At 35.5% G+C, this 21786-nt stretch overlaps 1 protein-coding gene across 1 annotated transcript; it reads right to left on the bottom strand.

Moving 5' to 3' along the window:
- Positions 1 to 10435: 10435 nt before the first annotated feature.
- LOC148847907 (uncharacterized) lies at positions 10436 to 12181 on the bottom strand. The gene is made up of 2 exons (XM_088948744.1): positions 12043 to 12181; positions 10436 to 11852 (listed from the first exon to the last, which is right to left on the bottom strand). Exon 2 carries the CDS (start codon positions 11616 to 11618, stop codon positions 10695 to 10697), a length of 924 nt encoding a protein of 307 aa, XP_088804870.1. The 5' UTR covers positions 11619 to 11852; positions 12043 to 12181; the 3' UTR covers positions 10436 to 10694.
- Positions 12182 to 21786: the final 9605 nt, after the last annotated feature.

The raw sequence follows: 21786 nt of genomic DNA, 5'->3' as shown, positions 1-21786 counted from the left end.
AATTTAGCTGAGATGGTCACTCGATCGGTCCTTCCTAATATAAAGTTACACAGGGTTAAACCTGTGTAACTACAGGCTATTCATGGTAAGGTCAATTAACTTCATGTAGATTCTATCCTATTTTTTAATGTTTTTAAAATCGAATCATCGAATAGTTCAAAGGTCCAGTTCTTGAGCCAAATGGTCTGATCGCACGAGAAATGGACAGGCTGTTCTAATAAAAATAAATAAATAATGGTAAAAAATTATTGGACGGTTTGAATAGTTTGACTGCCTGAGTCAAGGTTTTGCTGACCAAATCAACAGTTTTTGGCCAAAAAATGATTCTAGGATAAAACGGAACAAGTCAGGTGACCAGTTCCCAGCCTTTCCGATCCAGTCCAGTTTTGAAAACATGCTATTTTCAACCCTTGATCCTCTATTTTATGCAATATGTGATAACCCATAGCTCCACCCAAAAATAGATATAAAAGAAAAATAAAAATAAATTTTGACTAACATACCATTAAGGTTTTTAAAACTGATCCGGAGAATGAACCGATAAGGGGTCTGGTTCTCAGGTCAAACGGCCAGCCCATTCTGATCACGTGACCGGTTCCCAATTTTCCGGTCCAATCCGATTTTAAAAATCATGCATACCATGATACTAAAGAACGGATTTCGTCCTCAGAAGTCACAACATTTACAGCGGTGCATTGAAACGTTTATGTATTTGTATATTTTCATTCATGGCAAGATATTTACAATACACGGCTGTGAAGTATTGTAAGGATGGTGTGAGAATGAAATCTGTATTCCATAGTCCATACTAATAATCAGTCTCGGCTGTGAAATATTGTAAGGATGGTGTGAGAATGAAACTGGATTCCATAGTCCATACTAATAATCAGTCTCTTGGTTACAATATGAAGCAAGGGTTTTTTTTTTCATCCGGATTCCACATTTTTATTTCAAGGTTTAGTAGTAACCAAACACTGCCTAGGCTTAGAAATAATCCACTACCTTGTCTCTTCTGCCATTGTTGGAAACAACTCATTGATTACCAGTCCAAACCCATTAGATTGAGGAAAATTTTGACCGTTTGGAAAAAATAATTTGAGCTGTTTTGGTCAACATGGTACGTTTTGGTTGCAAACATTCTTTTACCCCACATGCGTGGGAAGCTTTCAAACAATCCAAACCATCATTTATTTAGGGGCTGTTTGGAAAGTCTTTTTGGGAAAATCTTCTGGTAATTCTGACAATTAAAAGATACATTGAGATTTTGCATAAAGATCTAAGCAGCCCGAAGCTAGTTTGGCTACTGTGTGTCTTTTTATGCGTCTTTTTGTGTCTTTCCGCACGAGAATAAAGCGAGAAAAGCTCTATTGGAGCTTCTCAAAATCAGCCCAAAATGGGCTTCTTGTGTCTTTTCGGTCCATCGACTTTTAGCGGCTAAATCTACTACAAATCAAACAGAAAAAGACCATAGTGTGGTCTGCCCGACTTGTAAACAGCCAAAAAACAATGCAGAAAGACATGCCAAACAAGGCCTTATTTATTTTTCCAAACAGTTAAAGTTTTACCAACAAATTGGATAAGTTTCCTAGGTAAGTTTTAGTAGGAGTGCAAGTTGGGTGGGCCAGGTCAGGTTTAAGCTTAATTTGGGCCCAATTGTAAGAATTGAATATAAGGACTAAGCCTGATCTATCTAACCCAGGCCTAGCCCATAATAGAATTCACTCATAGCTTTAATAATATTTTTGGGATTTTCTGATGACAAAATTTATCCTTCTAAATTTAAATTTATTGATAAAAAATTATGGCAAATAGGGTAATTGGTTATTGATATTAAATGAATTGAAAATAGATAATTTTAAGATATTCAGTGTATTCACTTCCCTCTTATTAAATCCAACATTTAAGGTATTAACTTGCATTCACTTCATTGAATCATATAATTAAGGTATTTTTGTTTCTTCTCATCATTAAATTCTATTAATTAAATTTATACATAATAAATTAATAATTCTAATAACATAAAACTTATACTCTTAAAATCTACCTAGAAAAAATAGTGTTTTCTTTTAGCTAGTGGTAAGAAATTAAACCATTTTGGGTCAAATAGGCCAATACATGTTGCCACAATTAAATAATAAAATTCAAAAATAGATAAAATTAAAAAAAAGAAATTAAAAAAATGGGAACAATTTTAAAGCATATATTTGACATATTAAACAGTAATAAATATGATAAATAAAAAATGTTTTTATTAATGGTGGAAATGAAATGTAAAATTTAAAACCAATTGAAAATAAAACTAATTTTCTATTCTCTTTTATTAAATCTAATATCTAATGCATATTCTCTCATTAAATCCTATATTTAAAATATATTTTTTCATCATTAAATTATTCTAATTAAATCCACAAAATTAATTTTAATAGTATAAAAATAAGTATTTTAAAAAGTAATTTGAAACAATAATAAAATAATCAGACATATCTTTAAGGGCACATGCATAATGTTATATATTTACTAAAAAAAATATTGGGTACATATGTAATATTATACATTCATTACATTGAACAAAAATAAGTACTATACATAATAAATAATTTTATTAATGATGGAAATGTAATACAAAGTTTAATGTCAACCTAGAAATCATACTAATTTTCTTTTTGGGTGGTGGGTTAGTGGTTTGTGTCAAATGAAATAATTGATGATGTGATAGTTAAATAATAAATCTTTAAAAGAGTACAAGGAATCAATAGAATATATAAAAAATTATATATTAATTATGTTAAACAAAAATTAAGTGTAATAAGTAAGAATTATTTATATAATATAGTGAAATATATAATTTGAAACGAATCCGAAAGCAAAGATATTTTCTTATTTAGATGGTGTGGGTCAACAATTCAAATTTCCAAAAAAAACTCATGATGTTATAATTGAATAATAAATATTTAAAAAAAAAGATAGAATACGAAAAATGAAAAAGTATAGAATTTTGTCCAAAACATTTGGAAACATTTCTTGTGTTATATACTCATAATATTAAATAAAAATAATTGTTCAAATAAAACTAATTTTTATTTATGACAGAAATGGAAGACAAAATTTAATAATAATAATAATAATAATAATAATAATAATAAGAAGAAGAAGAAGAAGAACAATAATAACAATAATAATAATAATAATAATAATAATAATAATAATAATAATAATAAGGGAAAATTCCGGATAGGTACCCTGTACTTTAGGCTGAGTGTCAATTTAGTACCCGAACTTTAAAACATGACAATCTAGTACCCAAACTTTCATTTTGCGACAATCTAGTACCTATCGTTAATAAACCGCCAGTTATATATATCACATGACCTCATATGCGAATTAAGACTTTTAAAAATATCAAAATTACCCTTGAACACTATTTAGCATCTTCTTTCTCAAGAAAATGAAGCAAGCCCAAACACACTGTTCATTTTCTTCTATCTCAAGAAAACGAAGATCAAGTTCCGGGAACCCAAAGAGTGGAATGTTGGAGAGTAGGACCACTACTCCCTCAGAAAAAAAATCTATATATTAAAAAAAGAAAAAAAAAGACGCTACTTTAATACTTTGCTTGGGGATGTGGGAAGAAGAAGAAACAGAGACGATGGTCAGATCAATTTTGCTCAGGTTTCCTGGTTGACTCAAACGCATTTGCTACTTCTGCTGAAAAGCGGAGGACATACAAATGTAAGAGGAAAGGAATCCATCCATTCATAAACAATGGCAAAAGAGAAGAGCATTGAAGATGAGCTATGCTCTCCAATCCTACTCGCTGAAAGAGTACCGAAAGCTCAAGGAGGATATCAAGTTCACTTTCAAGGAGGTTGTTGTTGAACCACATTATTGGCGAATGGCGGTAGCCAAGTTGGTGGTGGCAGTGGTTGTTGAATCACACCGGGGAACGTGGTCGGGAAATGGTTTGCACCTTGAAACCTTCTACCAGAAGAAGCCAATGATTGAGGAGAAAAACTAGGAAGGAATGAGCTCATCAACTCCGGAAATGGAGAACATTTCCTCGTCGCTGTTAGTGTTTCCTTGCCCTTACACGCCTTATCCATCGAGGTGTAGCTACCACTGATACCATTCGATTGTCTACCACTGAAACAAATCATCTGACCCAATCCAACCTGCAACTCTCCGACATCCGTCATCGGAAATCGAGCATGGTTGTTATTGGTGTAATTGAAATTTGGGGCTTGGTTATGCTTATTGGATGAACCCATATTCTCAAATCTTGGATTGATACTATTGTGGTTGTGGCTGTATAGGTTCAATAATGTGTTGGCAGAATATCTCAGTTGCATCTGAGATCATTGAGGGTTCATCTGCATTGTATCTGTACCTTTTCCCAGTAAGGATGAAATCATTCCAACACAGTGTGGTTTCATTTGTTGATTAAGAGAAGGTGTAAAGCCAAGAAAAGTGAACTTGATATGCTCTTCAAGTTCAACTGCTCTGAAGTAGGTAAGCAAGTCGACTGTCTCTACCAAATGCCTCGCTCTGCCGTCCGACTGGCCAACTCCAACCCTTCCCTCTACGAATGCCCCGCCCGTCATATCGTCGCCAAAGTCTCCAAGAATCTCGAACGTGCCTTGGCTCTCGTCCGTAAGTGCAAGCGCAGCGGCGTCCTCCGCAGAGTCGTCACCATCACCATCACCACCGATTTCCGCAAGCTCTTCAACCTCCTCGACGCCTCCATCGGCGACATGAAGTGGCTCCTCAGCATCTTGGACTCCTACGGCTCCGGTGGCGGTACCCTCCCCCCCCATCGCTAGCAACGACCCTATCCTCTCTACGTCTGGTCCTTCATCACCACCATTCAAATGGGTCCTCTTCCCAAACGAGTGTAGAGCGCCAAAGAAATCGCCTCGCTCGCCCGTGACAATGACTGCAACAAGAAAATTATTGTCGAAGAAGGTGGGGTTCCCCCTCTATTGAAACTCTTGAAAGAAGGGGCCTCCCCTATGCAAAATCATGATTCCAGAGCAAAACCAAGAAGGATGGTTTCAATTCCCACTTCCATTTTGTGTCGAATTCCGAATCTGCGTAGAAAAATCATTAATGGGAGGATGGCTCATTGGATTGGAGAGTATAGCTTTTGCAAGGACATTTTTGTCTTTTTATATGCTACTTAACTGTTGGTTAACATTATGTTATGGCATTTTAAAGTTCAGATACTAAATTGTCACTCGGACTAAAATAGAGGGTACCTATCATGAATTTTCTCTAATAATAATTCAATACACATGCACATTTAAGTATTTTTAATCATATTGTTACTTTTGTTAATTTTCAATTTTTATCTTAATTAAGACATACTTAAAGTTCAAAAAGCTAATAATAAAGAAAAATTTCTCGCAATGTACATGTGTGTGTGCTTGTTTTGGGATAATGTTGGGCCGAGCTTAGGCTACGTTCAAGCTACCTAAGGCTATGCTTGGGCCCAGCCTGAAAATAAAAAAAACATGAACATTTTGGTCTAGGCCCAACTTGAGGAGTAAAAATTCCTATGTAAAATTATGGGTTGGGTATGTCCAAACTCAAGTTGGACCCACCCAAATTGGATCCCTAAGACTCAGTTTGGAAAAAGTACAAATACAAATATGTACAGTGCAAATACATACAAAATGTAAGGTTTTGCATTGGCATATTTGTATTTGTACTCCTTCCAAATTGATCTTATGGTTTAGTTTGGAAGGAGTACAAATGCAAATATGTAGACTGCAAAACCTTATATTTTGTATTATTTTTTGGCCCTGTTTGCTTTTCAGTAAGTTACTTATTTGTGTAAATGCAGTTACTTACTTGTTCTTTAATTTCTCATGTAAATAAGAAAATGACCAATTTAGTCATAAAAAATCCATTATTAAAAGGGGCATTTTTGTCCCATTCAAGTGTTGGCAACTTTCCCCCTAAGTGGGAAAGTTATTTATCCACCTAGGAGATGGGTATCACTTACGGAGGAAAATAAACTTTCCCTGATTCCCACATAAATCTAAAAAAAAAAGAACAAGGGATTCTTGGTCAATGGGAACCATCCCCCTCTCAAAATCCGAAAAAAGAACGCCGCCTTTATGTTTTTGCACTGTACATATTTGCATTTGTACTCTTTTCAAACTGAGCCATTTCAAACATCACTGAAGTATAACCTATCCTAACATTTATTATATCGCATTGACCTCTTTTTTCTTGTTGGTGTCATATGCCCCTTGTTTATTAGGTATATTAGATTTTTGGGCATTTGCAAATGTATATAGTTTTGTTTTCTAAACCAAAAACAAGAGTCCCTTTGGTTCATAGTTGGAATTAGAATCGGATTCGGAATAGCCTATTCCCATGTCTGTTTGATTATCTGACTGCTTCTGTTTTACCCTAAAATCTGACTGCTTCACAAATCAACTGATCGTATCGTTCAGTCCAGTCCAGTTTTCAAAATCATGTTTAAGACAATCAATCGCCTTAGATAGAGATACTTTGTCCTACAATCTTTGCCGCATGTTGAACTGCCACCAACATCTCAACCATCGATCTCACACTGCAACCACTCTTTAGAGTCATAGCCACCATTAATAGGACTTAACAACAACCACAACGATCCATGGCATTTGATGGCAACACAGGCTGCTGTCGTTTGAGGCACCCTTATCATCATAATTAATATTAGACATATATGCCATTAGGAGATCGATGATGATATAATTGCAAGTAATCGATGACAATGCCAGTACGAAGTTGGATTCCTCATATCCGAAGTATGGGTGTCAATGGATCTGTTTTGGGTTGGACCCCGTTCAAATTAAAATCAATTAGAGCGGATTGGACGGATCAATAAGACATTAAATTGGACTGTCTAGACTTAATGGTCCAAAATACTTGTTGGACTGGATTAGACCTGGTCCATCCGTAATGAATTTATATTGGATTGGGTCAGCTTCTGGTCCATTGATGGAAGATAAAAATATATGTCAATGGATCAGGTTTGGATTCATCTGAATTAAAACAAATTTAAACAAATTAAATGGTTCAGACATTAAATTGGACCGATCCAAAATGGTCTAAAATATTCATTAGATTATATTGGACCTCATCGACTCCAATTGACACCCCTAATTGGAAGGATGAGGCATTTCTTATCTGAGATTTGCAACCTTACAACAAAAAATGTAGGTTGATCAGAACAATATGCATCTAAAAAGAATCCCTAGTTGCAGTTGTATGTACTTACGTGTAGGTCATTGCATGCCATGGATGACGGGATGTAATATCATCGGTGATCATTGAGGGAAGACAGAGATAGCAATGACCATGGTTTTCAAAACCGGACCGGACTGGATTGTCGGACCAGAAAAACCGGGAATGACCGGTTTTGTTTTTCCCCAAAACCAATTTTTTTCTCAAAACTGTTGATTTTGGTCAGCAAACCGCTGAACCGTCCAGTTAACCATTCGAACGGTTTTGACCATTTTTTAAATTTTTTTTTGTCAGAACAAGCCAACCATTCGGGTCAAACGGTCATACCGTTTGAACCGATAACCGGACCCCTGACCGGTTCAGTCACTGGTTTGGTTTTAAAAACCATGGCAATGACTAAGCGTTGATGGAAGCTTGCACAACTGACCAGAATATAGCAAGTGTCCTTTTTATTTACATCAACCATCGAAGAACTAGAAAAAATGATTGCTTCCATTTTTGTTTTATTATTATTATGATAAAAAGTTTCCTAAATGGGTGGGTTATGAGAGGGTTTTGTAAATTCTAGACCTTACCTAAACCTCCCAATCCGTATCTGCCTCAAAACTCGCTTTAGGTTGGATTTTGAGAATCCAAATCCTTTCTGCACATGAAAATGTAAAACCCTCCACAACCATACCATCCATGCATTGAAGGGTAGGAGTGGCTTGGATTTAATTAGAACCCATATCTAACTTTCCATTATTTCTTGTTATGTATAAGCAATGAATAAATAAAATAATACAAATAAACAACAAAGTTTTCAATAATTTGATTAAGACATATAAAAAATACATAAACTATCAATTACACTTCACATAAATTTTAAAATATTATTAATTTCAACACCTAATATATAAAGTTGGTATGCTTTCTAACAACATGCAGAGGATTGGGTTTTACCTAATACCATATCCTACCTGCACCCATATAGGTTGTAAAATCCCAAAATCCATCACTGCCCTTCAAAAAAAAAAAAAAAACCTGGCCCCAATAGGGTAGAAATTGTCACCTCTATCCATACATAAAGAAACGCTGGATCAAGTGACCATCTCAACTATTAGATTATCAGCCAAAACCCCAATTTTAGGGCTGCAACCAGGGTTGGGTTGAAGTTAGCATTTTACATTGCTTTGGGCTTTGATATTAAGGCCAGGCCCATTCAAATTTTGAGAAAAATCCAACTTGATACTGCCGAATTTGCACCCGTACCCAATTTTAGGCTTTATGCTTTGGGGGTTTAAAGTGTATTAACTTTAAATTAAGTTTTTAAAAGCAACTCTTACAAAGTGCTTAAACTAATATTTTTTATGACTCAATTTTGTTTCTCAAAGCCCAAACACAAAAGCTTATTATCCAAAGACAATCATTAGTTATGCTTTCGCTGAGAGGTAAATTGTCTTCTATCAAATGACACATTGTTTTGGTCACTCTAATACATAGTTTGTATTTACATGAAAAAAAAAAAAAAAGACTTCCATTACCAAACACATTTTTAAAAACAGTTCGTAAATTATCCTCCTATTATTTCCTTCATGGCAGAGTCAGTAATTTCTTTTGGGTGGCCAAAACCTCACATGGTTATTGATGGAACATAATGTCCGTGTCCAGTAGCCGATTTCAAGAGGCCGTTTGGCACTGTGGCCATTTATTTAATAAACATGTATGGGGTTTATCTTGAAAAATGAGAAAAAAGTGGTTGATAAATGTTTTACAGTATTGCTTGACAGCTGAATCATAAAAAAGCATATTGGTGTTGATGGAAATATTAAAATAAAATTTCTTCAAATCATTTTTACAAAAAAACATTAAAATAAATCTTCTCTCAACAATTTATCAAATAGCATTTCAGAATAAATGATAAATGACCGTGACAATCAGCTGACATTGTTTTTCAAATAAACAACAATAGAATTAAACACCATCCAAATAGTTGGAATTCAAGGTCGAGTCTAATTGAATTGATGGTTCCCCTTCCACCATCTAGGTTCAAGGTGGTGTTAGGTTCTGATGTTGGTCATCAACCTGAAAGATTGGTATTTTTTTCAACCAGATTAAAAAACGCCAATACGCCTTTAGCTGTTGCAGATTTGCAGGGTCCATCAAGTGGCAAGAAATTGTGTTGGTTCAAACCCTCACGAATGCATCAATCAAAATGTGCTTGGACAATCAATTCTATAATAAAGCCTTATCTTGGTCAATTGCATGGTTTAGACTTTGGACTTTGGACTGGGCAAGAAGTTAGTTGAATTCAAGTTCACTTTAGGACCATTGGCTGATGGAAATACATTATATCACTTCAATTTAAGACTTTCTTATGCATAGGACAGGAGACAGAGTCCAATCTGCTACACTTTTCCCCTGCACTTACTGCACTAACCAATCAGTACTGTACAGTATAGCAGGTGTTCATGACTGTAGAGCTCAGTTAATGTCACATGCACAGATCTTTAAGCATGTGCAATGGAACACTTGTACACATTGATTTCTTACTGCAACAAGTGCAGGGAAAAAAGTACAGTAGCTCCCCACTCTAGGCCACATGGCTTTCTTATCCAATATGATATCCATTGCTTTTCCATGTATAAGGGCCGACATGGAGGTCAAACTCCAAAGCTCAGTGTTGCTAAAAGTTATTTCTGAAATCATGATCTGTTTGGGGTTCTCACCATATGAGAAATTTGGGTTTGATATTTGAGTATGGTTCTGTTGTCTGTAAAAGAAGAACTGGTTGGGTTAGTCTGATCTGCACCTTGTTCAACACTGTAGGCTTGCAAGTATGCACTGTGAGGGGGTCAGTAATACACTGATGTGAGGCAGCAATGGCTAACAGAAGCGAATGTTTTCCTCTATCTCCTCTTATTTCTAAGAGAATGGAATTCCCTGAACTCTGATAGCCTGTTAATGTGATTCTCAAGGGGTAATAGAGAACCGTTTCAGAACCAGTTACCATCACAATTGGTATCATATTTTCATAAATTTAATAGCTATTCTGCTTCAAGGAGGGATAACTGTTAAGGATTAAGAGAAAAACAATTAATATTCTTTGATACCAACAAATGCAATCAGCCTTCAGAGTTTGTTCCACCCACTCCCACCCAGAGAAGAAAATAAAAGAAAGGCAATGAAGACTACCCAACATAGTATACATATTTCACAAATATTTGAAAAGAAACAAACAACCCAGAATTGATGAAAGCTTGAAATGGTTTGGTACATCAGGATTTCAGAATTTTCTTATATCACAATTCACAGATTCAGAGCCTAAGCAGATGAAATTCCCAATAAAAAATGGAGTCAATTCTGGGAGTTCTATCACTTTTGGGTGGATCTCTCTCACTCTCTGTCATCAAAGCCAGATGACTCACAATTGCAGTTACATTTATGATTTACCCAAAAAATAATAAATTAGTAATAAAGACTCAGGAAGGAGGAGAATACTCATGCTCAAGTGTGGGTTGCGTTCTCGTCACGGCTGCTGTGGGAGCTCTCACATGTCCGACCATCGATATTTGCAGAGCTTCCTCTTCATAGGCTCTTCTCTCCATCTCTGCCATTCGAGACTTCTTCTTTGCTTTAATAACCATAGCAATGATGAGCAAGCTTAGAAGGAACGCACCCAACGCACCTCCAACCAAACTCCCAACAACCACCTTCCATCGGCTAACCTTCCTTCGCATCTGGGGGAACGATGGCACGACCACCAGACCAAAGTGGCCATGCTGTGAAGCAACACAGACATTGGAAGATACCTGATTCGACAGGCTGACCTTTCCTTGTGAATCAAAACTAGCACAAAGAGGCCTGAGACCTCTGGTGTCGATTCTCGCAACCTTGGAGAAATCGATGGTTATGGGTCTTTTCCCAGCAAAAATTCCGATCTCAGACCGGTTTGAAGTATTTAAATCAGCAAAATTGTATGCCAGAAGGCCTAAAATAGGGGAAACAAGCTGATACCCAGAAAAATTGTAATTGCTGTAATAGATAGAAGACCAATTGGTACCCAAGTTCTGTCGAACCACTACAACCCTCTCCACGCAAGGATCAATTGTAATGCCCATCGCTAAACGGAATTCCTTAACCTGCGCTCCGTACCTTCGAAGACTGCCACACCTGAATCTCACTGTATCAGCTCCAATGCCGGATAAGTTTGCCGGCAGACGTACATTGTACAAAAATCCAGTCTTGGGGCGCGCTGTGTAGGACTGGAAAGCATAGTCTCTGACCACATAATCAAGAAGACGAGCGGAGTCTATTGCCTGAGCATTGGCATACCATGACAATTGCAGAAGTAAAATCACTGCATTTAATGGGAGAAAGATAGAGACAGAGATGAGACAGCCCATGTGAGGAAATAAGCGACTGATGAATTGAAATTGAGGATGAGCAAGTTAAGATACTAGAACATTGCTTGCTCTTCTTCTCTGTAGCTGTACCTGTGTGAACTCTGTGATCCTGTGGAGCTCAAAATCAAACTTTTCAAACCCAGGAGAGGTCGCAAACAGAAAAAGCTAACTGTTTATAGAACTCCTCCTTTAAGCCAGAGGAGAGATCAGCGTCTTGGATGAAACAGTTGTACACTGGAAAGGAAAGAAAAGAAAGGAAATTAGTTGTGATTTTGTTTTCTAATAGTGGGAAGTTGGAGAAAAGAATATAAGTTAGGTGGGTTATGGGAAGGAAGTTTAGATGAACACGCTGCGTGTTGTTTAAGATGGTAGTAATGAGTTGGAAGGAGCAAATTCCTTAACATCTGCATAACCCATTACCCACCATTAATCAATCCAAACTCCAAGCCATTCAAATAAATAGCTTGGATGGTGAAAAGCTATCAATATTGTAATTGTTTCTGTTTCAGTTTTATTGTTTGGTCTGGGACCAGCAGCTCTCCTTTTGTAAAGCAGAGAATGTGCAGAAAAGAGTTGGGTTTAGGTGTAAGTGTTGGGAGGGAAATGATTTGGAGGAGCATGAGAGGATGATGACATTGTGGCTGTAAAAAAATGAGAAAAGGCTGGCGTGCTTAGGAGACAGAAAAAGGCGTCGCCTCCCCTCTCTTCTCTTTGTTGTGTAGTACTCGGGTTTGTATTGATAACATGTCTCCCACTCCGAGTACCTTGTGGGTCGCATGTTAAGTTAATATGGTATCTAAAATTCCAAACTGTTTTGACTCAAACCCCACGTAGTGTTGACAATGCTAGAAGATTTGAGAACTCTTGTCAGCTCAGCTGACAAAAAAGAATTTAACGAAAAGGAAAAAGTTGAAGATCGATTAACTAGACCGTGCTTGTTGTAGGTTGGCTGGGCTCAATCCAAACCCGATCAGACTTGGCCAAAGTCCATGGTTTAAAGTATCCATACTTTTTGCCTCAAGATTTTTTTTCCTAGTTTTCTTTTTAAAATTTCAGTTTTATATATAGATATATTTTAATATTAATCAATAAAATGATTGGCTTCTTGAAAACATATAGGTGCATCGGAAATCCAAAGATGTGATACGATACGCCCAATATACGTACATAATATGAATAAAAAATAAATAAATAAATAAATTCAATGGAAAAGAAACGACAAAACCACTTAGGCCTCATTTGTTTTATGGGAAGTAGGGGTGGATAAGTTGGTAGGCTTATGAAAAAGAAATAAATCCATTTTAGGTTTTCTGATATTAGTGAAAAAAGAACAGTTCCCGAGTGACTCATTTACTTGGGAACTAATACCCTCCTTAGAATTAAGTAAATTATTTATCCATGTAAACCAAAAATTGCTAATATGTGATAAGACAATATTATCCCTCTAATAATGTCATTGTTTTGATAAATTGGTCGTTGCTCACCTTTACCTAGGAAATAAAAGAACATTGATAATTGATCCAACTCCAAATATTTTTCAAAAACACTAGTCTGGATAAATGCATTTAACCAGATAATTAAGTTATTTACCAAGATGCAAATGAGGCCTTGGTATCTACCTTAAAATACTTGGGGTTGTTTGATAGCTCGTATAATATGGAGTATGGACAACTAAATTGAATGACTTGTTTTTGTTAGTGATGAGTTTTTCAAAGAGGTTTTGAGCGAGCTGCTCCTTAATATGGCTTAAGTTGAACTTGTTAGAAAGTAGAAACACCTTAAATGCTGATGGCAATCTAATATTAGAGTACACGTTTGGAACCATTGTTGTTTCCTAATAAGCGTTTTTTGAGAAAATGGTGCTGCATTGACATGCCATATTTTTCAGAAAATGCTTTTTCTTTTTTCTATTTGGGACCATTGACGTTGTCGTCATATAGGTGTTTTTCGATGCCATGTCAAAATATTGTTTCTATAACAGTAAAAGATGAACCAACAGGCCACACCTTTCCTGATTTTCAAAGTGTGGTTTGAGAAAACATTTTTGGGAAAAAAAGAACACAACCAAACATTAGACATTGTCTGAAAAAACGGATTTCGAATGTGACATTTATGTGATACCATTTTTCAAAAAAACATCAGTTCTAAACACTGGCATATAATTCAAACATGGCTCAAGCCTGAGAACACTTTGGCTATTGACAATCTCCGTCCATGTGGCACATTGGTTCATATAGTCATTGATGTATTGGGAAGCATGTAATCCAGAAGAAGAAGAGAAAACTCCAAAGATTATTAAGATTACTAAAAGTAGTAAAATTCCTAATCTGTCTCAAATTCGCCAAACACATTATATTTTAATAAGGTTTCCTAAATAAACTTGGATTCAAAATAAGCTAAAATGACTAAGGTGGCATTTGATAATATTCTTCAGACCTTTGAAGTCTAAAAATGTTGCTTTTCAGATGTCAAAGGTGTTTGGAAGTATATCTGAATTTGACTATGAAATGAATTTTCAGATCTGATCTAATAAGACCCAGGCTAGCTAGGCACTGAACGTGGTCATACATGTTTCAAACTTGGCTGAAAGTCCAAAATATCATTGATGATTTGAACTAAATACAAGCATTTTTCCTCTCTCCCACTGTTCATCTTCTCCACTTGATGCAACGGCAAACCAACGGCGGCAAGTGACTCCTCCTACCTTCTCTTTCTCCCTCTCTCTTCGTCTTCTTCTTCTTCTTCTTTCTCTCTAGTCCCACAACTTCCACCTTCCTCTGTTTTTCGCTTTAGATCACCACAGCAACTCTCGGCATCGACAATCTATTTTCTCCTCTTTGTTTCTTTCTCTTTCTCTTCTTCCCCATTTTCCTTTTCTTCCTCCCCTATTACAGTGATGGTTACCAATGCTTCTTCAAGCATTGGTCGTGATTTTTGCTTGGATCTTGCCAAGGCCAATTGCAAGGTCGTGGCTGCTATGCGACAAAAAGATCGACCGAAGGGCTTGTCTCAGAGTTATTGCTAGAAAGATCCTCATAGGAGAATGATTCAAATCCTCCCAGTTAAGGTTCGGAATTTTGATACATATCAAGCTGTATTGGTTGATACGTATCGTATCGGGGGCTTCTCAATACTTCCCTACAAGGGGTATTTCGGGGTTTAACCCAGTTTAGGGGTAGACAAGACTTAAACCAACCCATTTGAACCGGGTTTAAGAAAAACTAAAAAAAAAAATATTAGGAGAAATGAGCCTCAATATAGGCCGATACACCCCTACTGACGTATCGGCCGTATCAATATATTGAGCATTCCTTCTAGTCTCAAAACTGTTGTCGTGAAACCTAGATTTGAACGCTAAAGGGCATGTTATTAAGGATCATTTTGCCAGATTTATGTTTGGAAGTGGAGGATTGATTTTCCACAATATATTATTTGTATTAATTATTAAGTATTTTAATTTGTATTAGTTATTGCATATTTTATTTTTATTATTTATTAACTATTTTATTACTTTTTCATTGGAATTTACTCGTATTTTCCAAAACCATTTTGATTTTAATAAATTATTTTTATAATTATTACCAAATAGTTTATTCTAGGGGTAAAATAGTAAAGTTAGGAAATTTCAAAGGCTAAAGGTTTGATCCAATACAAACGAATTCAGAGCCTTTAAAAATAGAAAATCATATATGCTTCTTTTTAGATTTCAAATACAAATAATATCTTTTTTAAGTTGCCACTTAAGATGCATGACAGTAAATTTTTAGAAAAACACCCATTTCGAAACAAAAATGATGGGATTTGTGTCTAGAAGATGTAAAAAATCATTGTCATTTGAAATTTGAATGCCTATTTTGGTTTCTTTTCTTCTTTTCTTCCGATCACGGGTCTTCAAAAAACTTTCAGCCACTTATTCCACATCAGTCAGTCTTGCCTCTACTACTATTTGGAAATTTCCCGAAAAGCTAAAACACTACTACTATTTGTATGGAGTTGACATAGATTAACTTGTCATAAAACCTTACGAATGAACCACAAATACAAACAAAGCTTTTAGTAGTCTATTTATGGGTTTATGCCTACATCTGAAGTGTGCTAGGGTACCTTTAGTCATTGAGGACGAGTGGCCAGAGTCCAGAAATGCCCTCCGGCGGTCCGGCCACATCAGGCTCAATTCGGATTCTGATTGCATCCTCCCACTGTTGTTTTAGGATTTAGAAAATGCTGAATTAGGGTCATACTAATACCACAAGAGATCAACTCTCCTGGATGTTTTCATCACCTCTCTACTTGTGGACGTCTTTGGTTCAGTCACCATGAAAGGCAGATTCCACTGTTCCAGCAGAAGCTCAAGGTACAAGATTTCCCTTCATTTGAGTTTGATTTGGCTTCTAAGTTAGTGGTTGTGGACCCCTGCCCGCCTTCAAATTGAAAGCATACTGTCTTCTACCATAAAAAATAAAGTAGAATTGCAGAAAACCATCGACACTGAAAAAGACATCGCAACCAAAGTGGCGTTTGTTAGTGTAATGGCCCAAAGTGCTTTGCTGGTTAATGATCCAAGGTTCAAAATTTCGAAGCAATGTATGGCATTGTACCTTTTCGTTTTTAATATGTTAATTAAACAGATTTAAAAAGAAACCGTTTTGATGGTTAAATAGCATAAAAGGCCGACTTTTAAAATTTTGAAAAAATAGAAAAAATACACCCTTTTTGACGTATTGGGATATATCGATGTTTTAAACTTTGGGTTAATCAATTCATCTTATAACTTAATGTAAAGACTATACATAATTGCATATATAAAAATAAAGGATAAAGATATAAATTGATATATATATATATATATATATATATATAATTAAATTTAACTTTTATTGAGTGTTTGGCCTAGTTTTAAAAAAGGAGAGGTATAACTTGTCTTGTGTAAGCCCAAGTTTGGTAATTTACTAATTTTTGCTATGAATTTGGAGTAGTCATAGTAATATTAATATACTAATATGCATATTAAGGCCAGTTGTTGCTGCTATTGTACATGAGATGTTGGTCAATGTGAACTCTGTATGAAGCAGCTGGCCCTATTTTTGGCGTTTTCTTGATGTTGGCACAAAAAGTAAGGCCAGTTGTTCACTCCCAGTGGTCAGAGTTACTGCATTTGCTCAGCCATTATATCTGTCGCAAATATCAATGGAACATATACACGAACAGTCCGCTATCAATGGGATGAATGAAAACTATGACAGCAAATTAATTTTCTTAAATTTCGTTGTTTAATCAAATGCTTCGGTTTTCAGGCTCTGTTTGTAGTCCAAATTCTCAAGTGGATAAAAATTTTGTTTGTAATTATGATTTATACTCTAATTTAATATAAAATTTATCTCCTACCTCAATTCTCTCTCGTATATAAAATAGGGTAAATTGAAGATTAGTATCTTGTATTTTGGGCCTAGCCTTATTTTGATACCCAAATTTTAAAATGTGTTCATTATTTCAGTATTTTAACCCCCCAAAACATTCCAATTTAGTTCAAAATCATTAACTGACGTTAAGTGGCATGTGAAAAGATATAAATGCCATTTGGGTGTCATCTAATTTTCTTTATCAACTATTCAAATGCCCAATTCCAAATGTCTTTTAGGTTGTTTACCATTGCTGTGGTTCAATCTTGATTTTTGAGGAAGAAGATGACGAATAGTGCCTTATTTCCAAGGGTAATTTTGACATTTTTTAAAGTTTTAAGTTGCACATGTCATCATGTGATATAGATGATCGACAGAATGCTAACAGTAGGGAATAAATTGGGATGTTTTAGGAGTTCAGGTACTAAAATGGCATATTTTGAAATTCAGGTACCAAAGTGAGACCCCCTGTAAAATAAAGGTAATTTGTTGAAACCTCCCATGAAGTTTCTTACCATTGCTGAAGCTTCCCTTGAAGTTTGTTAATTGCAATCACCTCCCCTAAACTTTTTGATACAATTACAAATTAGCCCCCTCTATTAGAATCTTCTAAAAAGAGGCCCAAAATGTCCAAAATACCAATTCAATTACTATTGAGAATGGTTTCTACAAAAAATACAAACTTATATACAATAAGAAAATAGAGAATTTAAAGTTACAATTTTATATTTGAGCCATTGATATGAAGGACAAAAGAAAAGAGGTTGGAAGGATTTGGGCTAATGATTCATATGAAGAGAAAATAGTAAAATAAAGATTTTGGTCAAAAGTAACTCCATAGGTATTTTGGACATTTTTATGCCTATTTTCAGAAGATTCTAACAAAGGGGTTATACTTGCAACTATATCAGAAAGCTAAAGGGAGGTGATTGCAATTACTAAACTTCAAGGGAAGTTTCAAAAACAACCAGAAACTTTAGGGGAGGTTTCAGCAATTTACCCATAAAATAAATATCTGATTGGATCTTTATATATTCGAATATGATTGATAATACAAATGGCAGATCCGATCCAATCCAATTTGAGGATCTGATTGGATCTCGCAAACATCAATTTGAATTCGAATTCTAATCCATCAAGGATGTTGAATATCCGAATCTGATTTGATCTGTTTTTATATCTGAAAAATTAATTAATTATTAAAAAAATATAATGGTTTATATAAAGCAACAAAAAATAATATTATCAACTATTTTCATCATTACAAAAATAAAATATTAACGTATTAAAAAATAAATAAATAACATATGCCCACGCACATATTATATATTGGATTGGATAGGGGGTGATCCTAATTCGATCCTATTATCCGACATATTCTTTGACCTATCTACATAAAAGATTTTTGAAAGTTTAAATGACTTATAGAGACCAATAATTTTATCCGAAAAAGAAAAACAGTTCCAAGGTATATCCATAAGACCCAAGGCCAAAGCTTTTACTAAAATTAAACTATCAATAAAATGACCACTGCCAAAAAACCATTATCTTTTGCAAAGCACAAGGCCCTCTTGAATCAAACATAATTCCGCTTCCACAGGACCCTCTTGAATCAAACATTTCCCCAACAGTAGTAACAAAACTACCAGAATTATAGCACACAAAACCATATGATTCCATACAATGATCGATTATTTTTCTATCATAGTTTTAAAAGATGATTCGGAAACGGAACCACTTTAATTGGGCCAATGGTTCAATCATCCGGTTCAATTAGATGATCCGTTCTAACAATAAAAACTAAAAAATAAAAAATGGCCAAAATCCATTGAACAAATCGACGGTTTAACCACCCAAGTCAACAGATCGTTCAATCATCCGGGCCGAACGAACTAAATATCCAAATCAATAACGGTTTGAAAACCATGCTCTCCATCACAAAAAATGAAAAAGGAAGAAGCTATCGGAACAGCCTTTAAATATCTACAAGATAATCCCAAAGAACTCTCATGAGCTCTTCCAATTGAAATTCCATGAAAAGATTGCATAAACACCATTCAACCATGATGAAGAGAAAAACATTGCTGACAAAAAGTAATATTATTTCTAGAAGTCCAAATATAATAACAAGAGACAGCTATCCAAGCTAAAAGCTCGTTCTTATCCTCACCAGAACCACATGAATTTAGAAAATTCAAAATTATTTCAGCAAGGGTATTACTAGTAAACATATCTGATCTGAAATTCCAGGGAGACGAATACCAAAGAGCTCTTGCCACAGGGCATTTGAAAAACAAATGAATCAAAGTTTCACCATGTGTATTACAATAAACACAGTACTCACTGGAAAACAAATCACTTGCAGCCATTACAGGAACAAAATTTCTAATTAATCTCCAAAGAAACAACTTAAACCTCGGACCAATCTTTAGTTTCCAAATATTTCTCATCAATTTCTCTAAGATAGGTGACAGCCGAAAAGCTCTCCTATTCCAAATAAAAATATAAGCAGATTTCACAATTGAAATGCCATTTCTTGAGCAATTCCAAATAAAACAAGTATGTATATCTAAAACATCTTTAAAAAGATATGAACATTAAGCACATGGTTAACCCAAGTGTTCCCAAGAATTTGAGAAATGCATTCAGCATTCTAGTTACCCAGACTATCAACTACATCCCCAAAACAAATATTTTGATAATTACGATCAATGGGACCTGTAGGAAGAACCACATCATTAAGAAACTTTAAAATTAAATTCCGTTTGAGTAGTGAAATAGCTTTGAAACCAGACTTCTAAATCCTTGAACTGTTTGATTTTAACCTTGAAGGAAAAACCTTTGTCCCCTGATTCAAAAAAAAAATCCAGGCTAACGTCAATTGAAAAGCTTTATTAACTTCACTAGCCTTTCCAACACCTAACCCCCCATAAGACTTGGGGGAACATATATGGCCCCAATTAGCCCAAAAAAAAGCCTTTAGAATTTTTACCAAAATTTCATCAGAATTTTCTTTGAATTCTATCTAATTTCACATTAAGAGTTTTGGGAAGATCCACCACAGACATAATATGATTAGGAATTGATAGAAGAGAAGATTTCAACAAAACCAACTTTCCAACTTGAGACAGATTTGTCAATTTCCAACCATTTAATTTAGTTTGAAAATTTATCCAAAAGATAAGAGAAGGAAGTATTCATATTTTTATTCCAAAACAAAGGATGCCTAAATATTTACAATGATAGTCAAGATTGCCCATTTTCAATTGCCTACATTACAACTTCCTACATTTACGATGGACATTCTTATTAAAATAGACACCAAATTTTTGACAATTGATAAGTAGCTTGCCCAGACATATTTTGAAAAAGAGTAATTATATCCAAAAGATTAGCAATATCCTCTCTAGAAGCTTTAACAAAAAGGAAAACATCATCAGCAAAAAGAATGTGAGAAATTGAAGGAGCATTTCGAGCTATCCTAGTATCATGAATTTTACCGAGATCTTCCTCCTTAACCAAAATCCTAGATGAAACTACTATTCCCAAAATAAAAAGATAGGGGATAAAGGATCACCTTGTCTAAGGCCCCTCTGTGAAATAACATGGCCTTCATCAAAACCATTAATTAAAATAGAATAAGAAACAAAGGAAATATAAAAATAAATCATTTGATAAAAACTATTAGAAAAACCCAAAGCCTTCAAAGCCTTAATTAAAAAAATCCCAACTCATCCTATCATAAGCTTTCATCATATCCAACTTAATAGCAACAAAACTAGAACCCTTCTTACATTTCCCCATATAATGAAGAACTTCATGGGCCATGATAATATCTTCCATTAAATGCCTACTCGGAACAAAAGCATTTGATACAGAAAAATGCATTTTTCAAGAAGAGGTCTAAGTCTCATTGCCAACAATTTAGCCACAATCTTATAAATAACATTATATAAACTAATAGACTAAAATCTTTCTTAAACGAAGCATTATCCTTCTTAGGAACCAAAGTGATACAAGTATGATTAAACCTCTTCACAATTTTTTTATTAACAAAAGAAAATCCTTCACATACTCACTAATGTCATCTTTCATATCATCCCAAAAATGTTTATAAACAGTAGTGATGTAGCACGATCCAGACACTCCTAGCTGACCGCTGACTGGCTCCTTGTTGGCAACGGGCGGGACCTGAGAAGATGAAAGGAAGGATTCCCGGGGGTTTACCCGGTGGGAATACTCTGATGCTTAAGTTAATACTGTGTGTGGGGAGTGAAAGGAAAAAACGAGGGCTCAGAGTGTAGGTCACGCAGTGTTCCTGTGCTCAAGAGATTTTTTGGTCTATTTCTCCGAAGATCTTTCTCCTCTGTCCTGAGGGCTTTTATAGGGGCGCTCCTTGGGGGATTGGGCATAACCACCACTGGATCCCCTGCCATAGCCGTTAACTGCCAGGGCTGCGCAGGTGGCCGTTGGGATGTACTCCTTACCTAGGCGAGTGACACGTCTCCAAAGTGACAGGCACGCCTCCACCTACTGAGAGACGTGGGCGCATGCTACCAAAAGGATAGGGATTACGCTGTCAATAGGGGATATGGCGCAGTCTGACTGGTACGGCCTGTCAGATAGAAGCTTCCTGTGGAATGCTCGTGCGACCCATTCGCGAGCTACTTTGTAGCGAGCTAGGAATACTTCAGGAGTGCCATTAGTAGACATATTCTTTGGGATGACTTGCCTGCTTGGGAGTTCGGGTGACTTGGTTTTCTTAGCTT

The sequence above is a fragment of the Nelumbo lutea genome, chromosome 6 (genome assembly GCF_056320005.1).
Source record: "Nelumbo lutea isolate HS-2025 chromosome 6, American lotus-T2T, whole genome shotgun sequence".
Classification (NCBI taxonomy): domain Eukaryota; kingdom Viridiplantae; phylum Streptophyta; class Magnoliopsida; order Proteales; family Nelumbonaceae; genus Nelumbo; species Nelumbo lutea.
This window is presented reverse-complemented; position numbering and strand designations above follow the sequence as displayed.